Source organism: Rhinolophus sinicus, chromosome 4 (genome assembly GCF_057876585.1).
Source record: "Rhinolophus sinicus isolate RSI-liver-muscle chromosome 4, RSI-T2T, whole genome shotgun sequence".
Classification (NCBI taxonomy): domain Eukaryota; kingdom Metazoa; phylum Chordata; class Mammalia; order Chiroptera; family Rhinolophidae; genus Rhinolophus; species Rhinolophus sinicus.
The window spans coordinates 2,946,177-2,964,984 of NC_142504.1; the positions used below are offsets into that span (position 1 = coordinate 2,946,177).

General features: G+C 50.2%; 1 protein-coding gene across 8 annotated transcripts in view; it reads right to left on the minus strand.

The window, feature by feature from the left end:
* Window positions 1–18,808, minus strand: part of COBL (cordon-bleu WH2 repeat protein) — a 177,353-nt gene that overhangs the window by 81,351 nt on the left and 77,194 nt on the right. For all 8 annotated transcript variants that reach the window (XM_074341038.2, XM_074341031.2, XM_074341030.2 and 5 more), the window contains 2 exons: window positions 15,504–15,601; window positions 13,272–13,346 (listed from right to left, as the gene is read on the minus strand). In XM_074341038.2, coding sequence (XP_074197139.2) covers window positions 13,272–13,346; window positions 15,504–15,601 — 173 coding nt within the window. The remainder of the gene's footprint in view (window positions 1–13,271; window positions 13,347–15,503; window positions 15,602–18,808) is intronic.

Consider the following 18,808-nt stretch of genomic DNA (forward strand, 5'->3'; position numbering starts at 1 on the left):
TACCTGTACTTAGATTCAAATTCTATTCTGTTGTGCCAATTACAACACCATCATTCTGTTCCCTGAGAACATTTTTGAGACTCAGATTTTCTGGAACTTAAACATGAAAGTCAAAGGGAAGAAGCAACCCCTGAAGGTTAATTTTACTTCAGTTCGTGCTTCGTTGTGAGATGCTGAGAATCCAAGGTACCTGATACCTGGTCATCAAATGCAAGCTCCCGTAGGAAACAGGTGAGGGGTCTACAGGAAATAGCCAGACACCCAGAAAATTTCTCAATTCCTTTTAAGCTCCCATGGAAAAAGGAAAAGAAAAAATACGTTTCCCCTAACCCTTGAGCTCTGCAGACTTTGGACCGGTTACTATGGAAATAAGCTAATGCAAAGTAAACTCTGTTCTATAATGTCCTCTGCCTTCCATCTACCTCCATTACAAGTGTGAGGACCCAAGGAGACAGAAGGGGCATTTACTTAACAAAGGAGGGTCCAGAAGGTAAAGTGAAGCAAATTAGAGTGGAGCTTGGCTAATTCACCTCGAGCTGTGGAGCTGTTTCCTTGGCTGGCTCGCTTACACCCCCAAATGCAAGCAGATGCGAACATGTGGTGTGGAGGGTTGTTAGAGCTTGTGAAACACGCGGGAGAGACATACTCCATGCTGCATCGTTACCTGGGAGCACGCAGGGCCCCTTTCGGGTCCCGTAGACACACACCCACGACCGTGCCCTTCACAAGCTCAGGCAGACTGCTTGTCCTCACTCCACCCTGTCCAGACTCAAAGCTTCCAAGTCCTCTTGTCCACAGCTGTGGTGCCTGACCATCACTGGGCACTGCTAGGACTTCACGTCTGTCCTCTACATGCCCCTGAGCAATTTCTGAAGCTCTGTGCAGACCTTTAAAGCACTTTCCGTCCCATCCACTGTGTATCGGTCGCAGGTTTTACATCTGCAATCCTATTGCCTCAGGGCATCTGACACCCAGCTTGTCACCTCCTGGAGGTGAGGATCCACCCTCAGCTCTCCTGACAGCCCCCATGATGCACACACAGGCAGGGACCTTACAGTGGGAACGTGTCATCTTTAAAACGGGGACAGTGCAGTCCTGTCCAAGTTGTCAGCACCTAACACATGTGTGTCACATTAGAGGTGTCCATAGAGCGTCCTTCTTCTCTGGTAAGTATTCTCGGTAAGAATGACCTTGTTGGGACCCCAGTGAGAGGGCTGAGCATGACCTGTCCCAGCCTCCCGGCCAGGTCTGACACCTGCCACCCCAGACAGTGGGCTTCTCACACCCCATCATCTCTGTCTCTGGAACATAACCGCATGTTGACACAACAGGGGTTTCAGCCCAGATCTGCTCTCCACAGCCCACAAACATCCCCCACCACCCGGCACACGCACAGCCAGGCCGAGCGCGGGACCCGCCACACGTGTCTGTCAGCTCCTCTGCCCCGTTCCGCTCCAGCAGTGATTCCCCACCTTCCGCCAAAACGCTCTGGCCGCCCAGAGGGCACTTGTGGTTTGACTATCTTCCTCTTTCCCCACGTCTGGAAACTGTGCACAGGAGGGAGCAAAGAACCCACAGGACAACTTGGGTGGAAAATACCACTAAGTATCAGATGGCCTTTAAAACACTGACTCACAGCAACAGTAAATAAAATGGAAAACCAAGAGTTTAGTCCACACCGCCTGGCGCTAAGACCTCCCGGCTCAGCTCCTACCATTCCAGTTCCAGGTTTTTTTTTTCTTTCCTGCTACAAAGTGGCAAAGTTCCAGAGGGACTGACCAGGGTTTGCCTGCAAGAAAGATTTGGTTTCCTGTTCCTATCCAAACTGGTCAATAATATTTTCTTTGAACTACCAAGTCCCTTTGTTGTTGGGGAGAAGTCATGCTCTTTTCCAAAGGTTGGCACCCACATGCACAGGTTTTGACTACCACAGTCTGACCAGAATTTCTCAGGAGTCTTTCTCCTGACGAAAAGGCAATGCATTGGATCTTAGAGAGAAAAGGGGACAACGCCATCACAACCCTCGTGTGTCAGACCTGAGGGGACCGCAGACTGTGGGCTGTAAGCCTGCACCAGACAGGCTGCTGTCAGTTGCAGGGACAGTCAGATGGAGACAAGACTAGACGCTGTGCATCCACAGGCCCCGTGGCAGCGCTGTAGGACAGGACAGAATAGACTAGAATAGGACCTATTGTGTCCTGTCACAGTAACTGAAGAACGCCACACTGCTGGGCGGGACAAGCCAGCTTCTCTATGGGGAGCTGCAGGACCCAGGGGTGAACCCAGGACTCCAGCTGCAGAGAAACCCCGAGCTCCCAGCTGGGTGGGTGGCCTTCCCCTTGGCCCCTGGAATCGGTCTGCCTACAACCCAGTCAGGGACAGTATTGCAGCACCAGGGACCTCGCTGGGACAGCCCAGCTTCCCACTAGCCCTGGGTTTCCCTACAGCGGTGCTGGGGCCCCCAGCACTGCAGAAAGCCGGTTGTCTCCCCAGGGATCGGTACCCGGCAAGGAACCGAATCCAAGGTCAGCGTTTCGCTCCCAGGCAAGCACCACGGCCACATGTGCTCTTCGCTCCAGTCTTAGGCGTCGGTGCAGCTCACAGGCACGCACCACCCCACTCGGGCCGGGGCTGAGTCCTCAGGCCACAAAGTGCAGGACGCTGGACTCTGATGAGAAAGTGCTTGCAGAGACAAAGGGGGAGACGCTGTACTGAAACCCTTCTGCTCAAGACGAATTGAATCCAAACAACCAAGGATGAAGTGTGATTTTCCCCCATTTCTCAAAGCTGTCAGTTCCGGTAAAGAAGACCGTGTCTTGTGAAGACCAGTCACGGGCTCGAGTCTGCCAAACTGCGAGTGATGTCTTGACATGGCTAGTGAGGAATTCCGATGAGTTTGCTATTTAAAGGTTAAGGGAAGTATGTTGGTTACCCTGAGTATAGTCTAAAACAGCCACCAAGAGTACTACCAATATGGACTCTTCAAAATTAGATCAGATACTTCTAGGATGGCATGATTTTAGAGGGTTTCTTTGTTAATGTTTTTATGCATAACATGTTTACTTCACAAAAATTTATTTTTGGCTTTCATGTAAGTGAAATCAGTAAAATAATCATTTTCAAATAATTGTGCTCTATTGAGATGAACAACATAAAAATATTTAAATGTCACTGTCCTCAAGGGTACAAAATTTAACTATGTCATTAAAAACATAACTGAAAGTAAATATGAAAACTAAAATGTTTTCACATATGCTTTCAAAAAAGTTATGCTTATCAAACAATCAAAATTAGTTAAAACTAAATAAATGCGTATTATAATTAGTACGTATTAAAATTTTAACCTAAATCTTTTTTTAATGATGAGAAAGCCGGGGCCCAGGACGATGCGCTGAGCTATTCAAGGGCCTCCACCCCTTAGGGATGCAATTAGAGTCGACTCAGCACCAGGAGCCCGTCTGGCCACCTCTCCTCACACCGTGCTGCTTCCTGTTGAAAGACTTCAATTCCAATACTTTTCTTCTGTTTTTCTTTTTCCTCCCCCCCCACCCCCCCCCGAATGCTTTGTCAAAGAATCAAGTGGGAGAGGAATCTGGAAGACCTGTTCTCCACATCACCTTCTCTTCTGATACAGGTTTTGGCAGGGATCCAAAGCAGGACCACATGACCAGGCCCCACGAGACACAGACACCACTGTCCTACCCACACTCGGGACGATCTGCTGGGCAGAGCAGCCCAGATCCATCAAAGCCCCTGGCGTTTTGTGGTGAGAAAGGCGAGAATGTTGCTTCTCCTTCTGGGGAGGCCGGCACGCTTCTGGGCGAGCGTCAGGCAAAGCTTGCTGCCCGGGACGGTGCTTGCTGCCTGCTGTACTTGTCCTCAGCACAGACTGCCTGCCAGACACGCTCCGAGCTGGACAGCTCAGCCAAAGCGCGCGGTCTGCTGGCACCTTGGAAACCTGCGCCACTCAGAGTGAATGGCCACCCGAGGCACGGGGCACACCAGCTTGCCGTGAGCTCATCCCCACGATGGGCCGCGTCATGGAAATCAGGAATCTAGATTCTGTCATATGAGACGAGTGGGAGCGGAGCCTCCTCTTGGCCCAGGCCCCCATGGGAATGGCAGAGAGATGGCATTTCCTTACAAGAATAAAAGTTGTAGAAGCTACTTGGTCTGGATAGATACTTCAGCCAACAAAATACAATGTCCCATAAGCTCTCTGAGAGTTATAAACATCAAAACAATTTTGGATTGTTTCTCTCCTGGCTGGAGCTTTTATTAAAATGAGCAAAGAAGGCGTATTCAACTGGTAGTTTGATTTTCTCTCAAGAAAACTCAGTGAAGCCATGGGGGTGGGGGTGGGGCTGTAATCACTTAAGCTTCCCGTGGGACCGTCTTAAAGGCAAGGCTGTTAACAGGCCTTTGAATGTTTGGAATATGCCAATTATTGATATTGGGCAACTTTAATAATGCGATTGTAGAAAGCCAGAAATTCCTGGAGACTTGGGAATGAAAATGAAACGAACACCCGTGCAATTCACAGAGGTATCATGTTGCTGCCTTCCCTCAGGAAGGCCGTGGTCCTACTGGAGAGCAGGGCAGGCCACGGGGAGCGTGCCACGGGTCTGTGGGGAGCGTGTCATGCCCGCCGGGTGCTGGGGGTGAGCTCCAAGCCCAGCGGGCCCTGTGTGAGCAAGCAGACACTACCCAGGTGTGGCAGGGTGTGGAGGAGGGAAGAGAAGGAAGAGCATTACAGGAAGGCAGGACGATGGTAAGTTCCAGAAGGGAACCCAGGCTACACAATGTAGTTAGAAGGGCAGGGATTAGAAGACTGAAGGGGACCAGGTGACTGGCTGCACGCGGGGTTAACGGGGGGGACCAGACTGAGAATTGTGAGAATGACATCTAAACATGCCCGTGTGTGTGTGTGTGTGTGTGTGTGTGTGTGAGTGAGATGGCCTGCTATGGTTAATGTGAGATTTCACCTGATTTGAGGTACAATTAATTTGGGGAGAAAAAAGTTTCTAATTCATATAAACAATCAAACCCTAATAACAAAGAAAACAGAAGTTTCCCCTCTCAAAAGTGCATGCAAAATTTCCTGTAATCCCCATGGGAGCACATTTTGACTCTGTCTTGTAAGTTTAGTTTACTCCAACTCATCAGGAGTAAGATTTCATACATGGCCACACGTAGGACAAATGGAGTCTGCTGAGCTACGTTAGGTGTCTCCTATGAAAAGGCTCCTGAGCATGTTATGAAAACCACAGGCTCCACGAGGAAAGGAAATGAGAACGCTGCTGGAAGCTGTATCGGGCAGGTCTGAGAGCTGACTGCCAAGATTACTCTACGTGGTAAAGAAACAAAACTAAAATGACAAGTCTCTTCGCAGGAGATCTGGTTGTTTCCGATACCTGTGTCACATCAGGAAGGCTTCTCAGTAACTCCAGGTAACCGAGTCCTTAGGTGGAGAAATCCAGCTGATTAGATTTGTGTGCCAGCAAAATTAACCTTCAAGAAACGCAGGATGGCATTTTTAAGAAGCAAGAAACACAGTTGTGGTTCGAGGGTCTCTCTCTGGATTGAGCCAACTAACTCTCCAAAGCATCATCCAAAACGTTCCTCTCTTATCTGCAAAGAAATTTACGGTCCATGGTGATCTCGACGCACCATGTTACAGAAGACGGGACCACAAAATTGATTATCCAAAATAGGACTATTCACACTGTGGTTGGATTTGCATTCTCTAGGTAAGTATGACGTTGGCCGTCCTGTCAGGGGCCCCTGCTTTTGAAAGTCAAGGAAAAGAACCCCTGGTCCAGGGTCTCCATGCCCAACCATCACACACACTGCCCAGGTCAGAGGGGGCTCATTTGTCCTTATCTGTTTGGACAGAGCCTTCAAGTGTCGGCCACCAACATTTTTACCGGCCCGATCTCTGTGGTGGCTGGTACCCAGGTGTGTGACGAACCCCACAGGCCACACATGCACAGGAGCTGCAAAGCCACCCCTCCGCCTTCCTCTCGGAAAAGCACGTCAGAAAGTGCATGGCAGTGTTTTTCCAGGGGAAACGCTGAACAGCGTCCATCTAAGTAAATCATCCATACACTGTTACACTGTCATTTTTACTATTACTGACAAATGACCAGTAGCCTCACCCCTGACGCAAAGGACACCCAGCTGATCCAGTGGGTGTCAGCATGGCCACAGGGAGGGGACGTCAGGGCGCTCCCATCTCAGGGTCACTGTGAAGTTCACCTATAAGGTCCCCTCGCAGGTTCCGTTAGGTTCTCACTGCGATCTTCTCGTAGCCATAGCTCCTTCAGCGCTAAGATGCTGGAGTTCTTCTGATAGTCTCCCATTAAGGAAATAAAAAGAGGGGATGGAGGAAGGTGACAGCAGGGGAGCAGCAGGTGCCGGAGCACCGAGTGGCACCAGCCCAGAGGCCGGGGAAGCAGCAGAGGTGGAAGGAGGGTCCTGCGGAAGAGACACAGATATCCCGGCTGAAGACAGGTGACATGGAGGGGACATCTATGCAGATCGGTGGTGACCTGCTCAATCTCCCAGCTCAGTGGGAAGCAGGCAGGAGGAAACGTGAACCAGCACCGCAGTTACCACACGCAGTTTCTGCAGCCCGTGAGAAAACCGGAAAGCAGATGCAGCCGTTGATAGGCTTGCAATCCTAGGAGAGGTGTGGTGCTCTCGTCTTTCTGTGTGGGTGATGGAGAGATAGTGGGGCGCCTGCTCCCCAAACCCGCACGCAGACCTTCTGTCCAGGCCAGGAGTCCCTGCCATCACCCAGCACATGACACGGGTGATGAGGGGGGGAGGAGGGGTTTTGCCACTCAGAGGAGAGTCAGCACTCAGCAGCCCGGGGCGGCTGGCTCTGGGGGACTGACAGGCGACCGGCACACTTCCCAGGCAGACTGGGGTCCCTGGACCACATTCTCGCAGCCTGTTCTCGGCTGGCCCCGAAGGCCCTCCGTGTCCTGGGTCAGCAAAGCCTCCTTCCCCTCACTGAGCCGGTCACTGAGCACAACAGTGGGGGGCAGGTGGAGTGAGGGAGGGCAGCAGAAGGTGACGGACAGTCAGCGACTCTTCTTTTCTTGCTCCTTCAGAACTTAGGCTCTGCTTTGGCTCCTGTCACCACCCGATTCTCTCCCAGCTGAATTGTAAGGGGCAGCTCTACCAACGTCAAGGAAAATTGTGGGTGCTCTTCAATGCCCCCCTCTTACCAAGACGGGGCAGCCTCCTGACCTGCCCACTGGAGCCCAACTCCCTTCATCACCTCTCAGACGCCACTGCTTCCGAGACCTTGGCCCAGAGACTCCGTGAGCACGTGCGAGGTTTGGTTCTGGCCTGCCCTTCCTGGCCAACATCAGCACCGTCTGGCTTTCCACAGCCCATCCAGAATCTCCGGGGCCCCCTCCCTGGAAACCCGCCCACTGGCAGTCCAATCAGGGCTGTCACGGTCTAGCCCACACCTGTCTTAGATCCACACCCAGCAGTTTCAGTAAGAGGCATGCAAGAGAGCACGGAGGGGCGAGGGGAGGGGAGCGAGCTTCCCAGACTCTCAGCAAAGGGCGGTGAGCGAGGAGCCACCGGCAGGGAGCTGCCTGCAGCACCTAGTATGTGACAGGCTCTGCTGCAGCGCCCCAGCCCCGACTCAGTGTGTGCACGTGTGTGTGACATGTATACACACACATATATACGGTCACTCGCTTTTGCCATCAAAAATCTCTGAGCATTGTCAATACTCAAGTCTGCAACTGCAATTCTAACACAGAAAGCTCAGCCCCTATTGCTGGATCGGTTTTCCAAGGCCCGGAGACAAACCTCACATTCCCTGCATGAGGCTCTGCCAAGACGCTGAGCCTCAGGGCTCCCGGCCACAGCCGCACCGCTCTGCCATTGGCCTGTCTTTGTCCCACCCCCGCGCGTCACTGGGAAACGCCAGGGTCCGCCCCCTCGTGCGAGCGCACTGTTCGCCTAAGGATTGCGGAGGCTGCAAATACGCGGTGCTCCAGACCACGGTTAGGATCGTTTCCCCGAAACCGCAGGGACAGGACTTGCACTGAACGTGCCCCCTGGAGGGTCACTGAGAGGTGGGTCCCGGCTCCTGGCCCGTCGCCGTCACACCCCTTCCTTGGGACGCACGCACTTCTGCACACGCATCGCAGCACAAGCGCCCCTCCCCCACGCCCGCTACGGTTTCACTCGCGGCGCGAACAGTTTAGAGCCTCGCTGGTCCATGTGCTGAAATGAGCGATCTGTCTCGTGGTTTCTAGGGTGTTTGGTGGACTCGCGTTTTCACAGATTTGAGCCACTGCCAAGTTCGTTTCACTACTTTTCCCAGCATGTCTGGGAAACAGATACAAAAATCATCACTTCCTTTAGACCGTCTCTCATTCGCTTTATGTCCATTAAAAAGTCTGGCAGTCTCCAGGGAGAAACTTCAACACGTGTGTGTGCATGTCTGTGCCCGTTTGCACACACGCAGAGAACAAAGTACTTTTCGCTTCCACAGAAGCGCTGGAGGAGCGGGGAGCGAGCCGGAGACGCGGGAGAGCAGGCGCCTGGGCTCCGCCGTCTGCTAAGTGGCCGCTGCCCTCTGCTGGCGCTTCGGCAGAATAACCCACAGCTCTGGTCAACCAGGAACAGGAAAGGCACAGGCTCGTGGGCCCCCACCAAGATACACGCCAGCAGTGAACCCCAGAACGTCCATGACTCTGAGTTCTGTTCCCCAGAAAAGAAGCACCCCAAAGAGCTGAGAAGGACAGTTACAGTTATTTTAAATGGCCACATTCTCCTTCCTATATTTTGATTGTCCTCAGCATAAACGTTCACATTTCCTGGAGAAACTGTGGGGACAGGTCATCTGCACTACTGTGGGGACAGGTCATCTGCACTCCTCCGGGAGAAAGCAGAAACTTGAGCTGGCCGGCTTTCAGCCTGGACAGTGAGGCCAGGGCGAGGAAACCATTGGCCTCTTTCAGAAGCCGACTGTGGCTGTTGCCATTATGCGGACGAAGGCCACCTGCGGCTGCTCAGGGCTGGACAGAGACAAGTTCCAAGCGTGACATGTCCCCTTCTGCCCAAGGGGGCACTGGCTTTTGGGGAGTGCTCTGTTTCCCCCAAATGACAGGGTCTTAAGGCTGGGATGTCAACTTCTCACCCAGGATGAGCCCACCTGCAAACTCCTCACAGGTGATCAGATGGCTTTTTGGGGGGAGAGTCCCTCCCTCAGACGCGAGACTCACCGCCCCCGGCCTGACTCAGCACCAGCACGCCTCCCAACACTGATCTAATGATCTCACGCAGCCAACCAGTCGTCAGCTCCTTCCCACATGAACTATGTGGATGGAGTCCGGTCTCACCTGAGCCATGGTACCTGTGCAACATCTTACCCAAACCATCATGTCTGTCCAAGACCTGCGGCCTGCATGACAGACAGCCCAGCTCTCTACAAATGTCGCCCGTCGGCTTCTGTGCCACCTGCAATGAACGGTCTTCCTGTGAGTGGCCTGTGAGTCTCTTGCGTCCCTGCACCCCGCGAGGCACAGATGTCTGTCCTATGGACACTATGGGTCAGAAACCAGATGCCAGCAGAGGAACTGCTGTCAGGACTGCAGTGCTGCCTCCCCACTCGGTCTCCACAGGAGGCTGCGCAGTGGCTGACATGGCTAAGTAGGTAGAACAAGGTGGGAAAATACATGTTCCCATTTTTTAGGAGATATAAGAGTTGTGAAGAGTTCAGCGTGCCCCTTAAGGATATGGCATCTTACTTAAGCCACGCAGAGTGAGGAAGGCTGCATACCTGCATTAAGTGACAGCCAACCTGCACCAAGGTCCAGCCAGCCCTGGACTCTTTGTCAAGAGTGGCTGCAAGCACGAGGACACACCAGAAAGCAATCAGACCAGCAGAAAGTGGTGGGACGTGTCCCGTCCTCCATGCTTCGCACAGGACTCAGAAAGGGATACTGATGATGGTGATGATAAAACGGCTTCTGCCCTCACAGAGCTCAAGTCAACTGAGAGGGATGGGAAGAGAGGGTTAGGAACCACTCACTGCCAGAGTCACAGAATATACATTTAGAAAAATAAAGGTCGCTAGCTTTACTTGGTAATGAAAAGACTGCACAATTCATAGGGATTCTTGGTTTCATCGCTACATATTCAACTCTGTCCCCGCAAATTAAATCCTCAGAAGCCAGGACCTACAGGCACCCACATCAGTACACGTTGACTAACTGGAACCCAAAGCGAGGAATGGTAACATCTGCTTGGTGACGTTAAACGACATTGCGTTGAGTTGTTCCAAATCTGCTCTAGGTTCCATTATAATGATTTATCTGGAGGACGGCCTGGGTCATCAGCGGTGAAAATGCCAACATTCACATCTGCCAATCTCCGTGCATCCACCTAGGATTCTATCACACTAAGGCAGACACGGGGAAATTCAAATGCACATGAAAATCATACTTTTTACTTCCTGTAAATCATGGCATTTTCAAAGGAATATGCTTCACAATCATCTGCGCTTATGATTTCCTTATATTTTTTTGCTATAAAGCTAGAAAATCATCCAGATGATGTAAGACAGAAATCCATTATGTTAAAGAAACAAATATCAAAGACAATCTATTTAGGAAATATCACTAAATATGTATTTTAGAGTCAAAATACCCTGATATATATATATATATATATATATATATATATACCCTGATATATATACCTGATATATATATATATATATATATATATATATATATATATATATATATACATATATATATGTATAAATGTATTTTTTAAGGCAGAGGGGAAGAGCTATCCCTTTCCTTTTCATTGCTCTTGGTTTCATATATATATATATATATATATACATATATATATATATATATATATTTATATTGGGAGGCAGCAGACGAGACACAGTGTGGACCATCACACAGGGCGTGTGGGAGACCACGGAGGCAGAGAGGACGCCCAGGCTTAGGCCTCAGCCACTGGGGTGACAGAGGTGCCCTTTCTGACATGGGAAAGATGCTGATGGGCTGCCGCTCTGCTTGGCGCTGCTCCCTGGTTTCAGAAGCAACTTACACGTCACTCACACGACCCACCTGTGTGCAGGCAGTTTTATACGTGTCGGCTGGAGATCAGGGAGACGGTCACAAAAGAACTATAGACAACAGAAAAATATAGACACCCATGTTTCAAGGGGACACAGGGAAAATCAATATTTTGAAAGGGACGTTTTCTGCCTCTCGTCCCTACAAACATTATATGTTCAGCCGACAGGTTGAAGACATTTGTTTCTTCATTGAGAACTAGGTATTGGCAGTAAGCACTGTCAACCAACTTTTCAGGGTCTACTTATGTATTATTCCCATTGTACGAATCAAGCGCTTTGGGGGAAAGAAAACCTCACTGAAGCTTTAAAAACAAAACCTTCCTCTGATAGTTTCCAGAACTGCATTGTAGAGGGTGTGATATGAAAACTTTAGAAACCATGTTTAATAGGCTACCAGGTATGCAGAGAACCTTAAGATCGTTTTTTCTAAATTACGTTGTAGACTCTATTTCCTTTCCAGGTTTGATTTTGATTCCCTAATACCTTTGCAAGTTTCTATCATAAGGAAAAGCCCCCCCAAATGAGAAAGAGCTGTGGGGTCAAAGATGGCCCTCATATCATTTATCACCCCAGAGAAAAGCAGCAACGAGTAATGGGACAGAGGGACTCAACTTTGTCAGGTGTTAACGAGGAGCTCAACCCTGTGCAAGCTAAAAGGAACCCGTGCTTTGCCGTCTTCCTGAGAGTCCGCAGGACTCGCTGGGCTTGTGAAAGCACTGCCCCCTGGTGGCAGAAGTGACTCAACATACGCTCCTGCGTTCTTGAGCATCTGCTTAGACAGGGTTGAGAACAGGCGGGCGAAGCTGGGCAGAAACACAGGATCTCTGACAAGCATGGGACTCAGGGCAGCGAAAATTATGGAATTTGCACTATAATGTAGTTTTCAATAAATTTTCCAAAGGCGTCACTTTACTGGTGGACGTCCCTATAAACTCCCGGGCCCCTGAGTGCAGGCCCCCTGTACTGCAGCCGCCTCCATCGGGGTCAGGCACTCAGGGGGGTAACTTCAACCTGAATGAGGAAGGTATCGGGGCTCTGGCTACGGACGTCACTTCAGTGAGCAGCTCCTTCCATCCACAAGACGCAAAGACGATACTATCCGCGTATTTCAGGGCAAACGGAAAAACATCCCCAGACGATTCTTAATTTTTTTTAAATTAAGGCAGTGATTTTTTACATCATTGACCAAAAACCTTTTTTAAACTTTATAGTAACAAGCAATGCAGTGGCATGTGATGAAGCTCATGTTGACAAACTTTATAGATGGGTCAAACTTATAGAATTTGTTTTTTGTTTTGGTATTTTTGAACCAAGAGAAGAGTGCACAAAAGGTTACTTTGGACGCTTTGTGTTCATTTGCTCAGAATCTCACAGTCAATAACAGCCAGGATTAGAACTCAGGTCACGTGACTTCTACACCACAGAACAGGCCACCAACCCCTGCTCAGGACCACTCCAATTCCCTCCACCTCTTGCTATTACAAGCACTGCTGCAAAAACCAGTTCTCTTTGCACAGGAGTTGTTTTAGATTTTTGCCAGTGAGTTTTGGGATAGGTTTCTAAAAGCAGGATCCCTGCGTCAAAAAGTATATACCCACATATTCAGCCTAGATCATGCCAAATTCCCCACCAAAAGCTGCAGCACGCTGCATTCTGCTCAGCGGCATGCACAGGGTCCCACAGCTCAGCCAGCAGAGAACACTGACGAACCTGGTGACTTCTGCCAATCTAACGGGTGATACACGCAAGTTCACCGTCCGCTGAACTTGTATTTCTCAATTACGGGTAAGCTGGAACACTTCTCATTTCTTTATGTACCACTGACCTTTCTTTGCCTGTGAACTTTCTGTTCACGCTGACCTACACCAGCTTCTCCTTTTCTATTTCTAAAAGCCTCCCTTTAGCATTCGTCATTGGATTGTTACATTGCTTATAATACTTTCTTTTCTTCTCTCTCGCTCTCTCTTTCTCCCTATCAGCAAGCAATATTTTTTTCTTGAAGTGGAATTTATCACTGCTTCTCTGTACGTAGCATGTCTCGATGCTGACTTATACTTAGGAAGGCCGAGCGTGTGCAAAGCAGAGACAAGCTCTGCTCAGCGAGCAGGGACCAGCGGCTGGTGTCAGTACTCACGTCTGAGCTCCTGGCTGGTGTCAGCTGTGAGGCATCCTCATCACTGTCCACCCCCAACAGCCGGGGCTGCTCCACCTGGAACAGAAGCACACACCCCGCGTCATCTCCAGATGAGAGTAAGTGCAAACAAAAAGTCATCCTTCACAGTTATTCAGGCGAAAATCGCCAGCGTGGCCATACTTCTAAGCAGCAGAATCTGCATGAAAAAGGCACAACCCGTGGCCACGTCCCTCAGCTTATAACCTGAACACTGTTCTGAAACAGCCGGAATCTGGGTGCTTGCTGGTCGGAAAACCACAGTTTTAAACTCGCACACATGGGGGTGAGTGTCCTTTTTTCTTTTTCCCAGCAGCACTTTAGCTTAGAAAATGTGTGATAATAAAACAGTAGTGGGTCTGAGCTGATGCAGCTGGCTCAGGAAACCAACTGATTAGCTAGGTTGTGAGGGTTCATAAGTTTAAAATCCAGTTTACCACTGCACTGCGAATTGGGTGTATGCAGAAATAGTTCACCCAATAGCTCACTTCCTATCTGTAAGAGGTAAAGAGTAATGATGTCGCACTTTGTTGTTTAAGAGCGTGTTCTGCGTGATGGTGTGTTGACCGCCAGCCACAGAAGCAGCTGGTTCAGTGGGGGAAATACAGCTCCTGGCCCCACCTGGCCCCCAGATGAGAATCTTCGGGGGTGTGACAACAAGAGCACAATTGTCTTACGGTGCTTACGGGGCTCTTAGATACTTTTGAGAACGACTGGGTTAGGAGAATAAACAATGTCAAAGTCATACGAAATTATCATGCTTTAAAAACATTAAAACACCAGTTTTAAAACAAGACATTTGCCCTCATCTGCTTCAACAAAAATGATACTCCTGTACATATATCCTCTTTTAAGATTTTATATAGATATACACACACACACATACACACACACACACACAGAAAAAACACACACGCGTGTGTCTATGTCTTTCCTTTAAGGCAATATAGTGAAGACTCGCTTTACCTTCAAATGCCTTGGTTTCCCTCTTTCCCTAGTGTGCCGCCATCTAAGATTTCTATAGACCGCAGGGCGTTATAGGATTTTAGAAATCATTTAAAAACCATTATTTGCTCCAAACTCTCTTATCATTGATGCGGAAACTCTGAGACCCCACTTGTCCAGCCGTGTACAGTGTGAGCGAGGGTGGGGTGGAGGGCTCTGGACAGACGAGCTGGGCTTGATTCTGGCATCCACACGAACTATGGTGGCTGGGGCGGGGCGGGGGCAGCCTGGCTGCTTCACCTATAAAATGGGGCCGATGATACCTCCCTCACCAGGTTTCCGGAAAGATTCAATGAGGCTGCATTGAGCACAGCATCCCAAACAACAAAACTGGAGAGAAATAAGGAACGAAGACGTTCATCCCCAAAACTACGACAGATAAGCCAATAAGGGCATGACTGCATGAGGCATGTGCAGAGCGAAATGAAATGAAATGAATGGGAGGGGGCTCTAAATGAAAGACGAGGCATAGGAGAAAGGAAAACGACATCCAGCCAGTCTGAGACGGAGAAGGGACAGGACACGACAGAAAACGAAGTCCCTCATCATCACGACCAGGCCTTCTGGTCTGTGGCATTTGTGCGATTTCATGCTGTCGGGGTGGCTCCTGCCAAATGATCAGATGCCAAGTCTGAGGGCCAGTCTCCAACGCGTAGGCTCTGTCACATTGCTTAAAACCAAAGCCTTCCTGGCTTTGCTACTGGCTTTGCTGGCAGTTTCATCTCCCAAAAGGAGGAAGCCGCAGAGGAACAACGAGGTCTGAGAAATATAAGGAGACAGAACTGGTGCCGTGAGGACCAAGGACAGCGGTGAACGCAGTCCCAGCAAACTTACCTCCAAACTCTGCAGGAACCTGAAGCCCACATTTACCATCACGGGAAATTCAAACACAAAATTCTGATTCTGTACTTTTAAGGAATCCTGACAGCAGGTCGGAGAGGAGGAGTGAGGAGGGGGGAACGCAAAAGAGAGACACACGCACAGCTTCTCGAAGAACCCACAGAAACAGGGGAGGGTTCAAGTGCGGAGTACGGTTAGCCTATCCTGTGTTGCCACAGTGCTAAGCCCCCTTTACCTGAAGGGGTTCCTAATCCTAAATACACTTCAAAGACTTCCAGATGGGCTGAGTACAAACACCTCAAGAAACCATTTTTCCCTAATGCAGAATTCTATGTGCATTGAGTCCATTACCTTACTATTGCTTCTTTTATTAACTTTGAAAAATCCCAGAAATTTTTTCTTCTCTTTATCTGTCTCATCATTGCCAAGTGATGATTTTCTAAAGGTTTCTAGAAGAAAAACAAAAAGCACTGAGTCAGTTTTCAGCATATGAAACAAGACATTAAATACTTCACTTTAAAAATCTCAACAAATCTATGCTTCAACTTTTAGTTCCTACAAGAGACTAAAACCATCCACTATTTCTTTCAGAGCATTTCGAGCCACCTCCTAGCCTCCAGTCCTGTTTATGAAATCACCACAGATTATTACACTCTTCAGGGGTTAGGGTGGCATTTTTCTCGGGGTGTGGTTGTGCCCTGTATGGAATGAAAAAACAAATCAAACTATTCTCAGGCAGGGCTGTCCAACAGAAAAACAAAGGGCACCGCACATGTAACTCTGCACATCCTCTGGCAGCTTCATCAAAAGGAACCAGGTGAACCCGTTTTAATATGTTTCAGTTAACCCAATATATCTAAAATATTCTCATTCCATTACGTAATCAACATAGAACTACTAATGAGATAGTTTACATTCATTTGGTACTAAGTCTTCAAGATGCAGTGTGCACGTCACACAGCACATCTCAACTTGGACTGGCCACATTCCAGGTGACCACGAGCTGCACGGGGCTCGTGACAGGACAGCACAGCTCGAAAGACTGAGACATCTGTGTGTAATATCTGCTTTGTGAGTGAGGTGAAAACGCTAACTAAATAAATAAATCAACAGCTCTCCTGATGGAAGAGCCCCACTCATTTCCAGGGCAGGGCAGCGGTGACAGCTGGCCCCGGAGGTAGCTGACATAACCACAGGGCTCCCAGAACCCATGTTTCCAGATTCTCTGTCCTCTGCCTCAGGCAGCATGTGTTCCTTTTTAATCACATTCTCTAGGGGTCCCATTTTCTCTCCCATCATTTTTTCTGTTCTTGATCTCTACATCCTGAATCTCCTCCCTTTCTGGCTGTGTTCTTCCCCAGGAGTTTAGAATGGGCCCTCTTGTGTCCCAGATGGGGACACTCGAGCCCATGCTCGTCAGGCAGGTGACAACATAGCCAGGGCCTGTGGTTCCCAGGACAAGGAGGTCCCCGGCAGAATCAGCATCCCTGGGGACTTGGGCACAGCCCAGCCCTTCAAACGGGAAGCTCTGGGGGTGCCCAGAGCCATGTGTTCACCAAGGCCCCAGGACACTTAGGTTGTGGGGACCACATTTGAGGACCAGTGGGGTGGAGGGTAGAAGCACCGAGGAGTGGGCCTGCTTGGGAGAACCCCTCCACTGCTCCCAGCCTCACAGTCCTGACGGGCAGGCAGGGGATGAATCGGACAGCTGTGCCCCACACCGGACCATGTCCTGACACTCCAAAGGCCTCTGTCACCAACTCATCCAGCTGTTCTCTCCCGAGGCACACAGATGCGGCAAGAGGAGGGACAACTGCGAAGTTCCTGAAGGACAGGAATGACTTCCCACACCACTGCAGCACAGCCAGCCCTCCAGGCCACGCGTGGAAGAATCTGGACTGGGACTTTACAAAGTCTGCCCTCAGAATATCAACCCACACAAGGTAAACATCAGTCGACGTTCTGTCTGCTGACCCAGAATGTCACACTCCAATTAGAGCGCAGACGTGAAGGTCAGTGTGTTAGTGACACATGCCTGGACACCAATACTGCCCACCCAGCAGCACAAACACCACACACGCATCTTCACGACGTCATTCTGTAAGTGGCACAGCGTGGGTTTTAGTCACGGGGCAGGCGCTCGGTCCATGCAGCGGCTCCAGCCAAGCCGACCAGTGCCTGCACATCCAAAGCCACAAGCAGATGGCTTCGGTCACGAGGTGTGACGTGCATCAACACGGGACACACAGGCTCGGGGATGTCACAGCGAGCCGCATCCAAGCCCTGTTAGGCACAGAGCTGAAGGTAAACTGGACTGCACTCAAGGGCAGGTGTGTGTCAGCCGGGGTTACCTCAATGCGTGCGTCCACACCTAGCGTGTGTCTAGAACGGAGTAGCATGTGACATGATAGAGGTCATGTATGACATGACAGGGGCTGACAGGTGAGAGACCATGCTACAGGCACACCGCTAGGACACCAACCACAGAATGTAAGAGGGGTCAGAAAACTGTCAGGAAACTGGGCCCCTGGTTTCTCTCCCTGGACAGTGGCAGCGGCTGGCCACCGTCCCCACAGAGCTGCAGGCTATGGGGCGGCCCTGGCCCAGAGCTGCCCATGGGGACCGAGAGGCACCTCCTCAGTGGCCACAGCCTGCGGCTGCCTGGAGGCAGCAGGGCCTGGATTCCGTGCTGAGCTGGGCCCCAGCTGCCCGTGAGCACGTAGAGTGAGGCTAACAAAGCTGAGGAAAGTGGGGCTTAATCAGTAAGAAAGCACATACGGTTCAGAAGCACGAAAATGATCTGGAGAACGACGGAGGGGAACTGAGGGGTGCAGGGGGCTGGGGCGCTCGCTGCAGGAGCCCCTGAACCCCAGCGAATGCGAACCACTCCCTCACTTTCCCAGGTGAGAAAACGGGAAGCCAGGGCCTCCGTGACCAGGTCAGCAAGCAAGCAAAGGCAGCGGGAGAACCAGGTCGCTTCTGAGGATGTGACATGGGCAGGGCTCTCACAGGCATGACCCCGAGTGTCCGCTGCTGCCCTGAGGCCAGGGGCACACAGGCCTGTCTGAGTCCCCTCGCTCTTCTCAGCCCAATTCCAACAAATCAACCAGAACTAATAAGGCTTCACGTAAGTGACTGTGCTGCTCAAATCGTCAGTCCAGTCATGGTGCTTCTTACAACGTGTGACAGCCATCTGTCCCACCCACGACGGACGCATACACACACAAGAGCAGCATGGATGGCGGCCAGGCCACAGCACTGTCACACACGGCACCCACCGGGCGCCGGCCCATGCCAAGTGTGCCTGCATTCACTGCTTTCATCGACATAAAATCTATTGCTAAACAGTTAACAAACATGGAATTTCTGTAAGATGTAAAAACTCACTGGGATTTTAATGAACTTGCTGGACTGTATGTTATATAGTCCAAAAGGTTCGTTAAAACCCCAATATATGTGCATGTCTAAGCCTGTGTATATGTAGTATATGCAAATACATGTGTCTAATTACATACACATCCATATGTAACCTACTAAGAAGTAGGTGTCAGAATAAACCCAAACTCTGGACGGATCACTCACATACGTGTCCATGACAGCAAAGGTTCAATGTCACAACCCACACCGCCCTAAATTCTGTAGCAGGCAGGATGGAC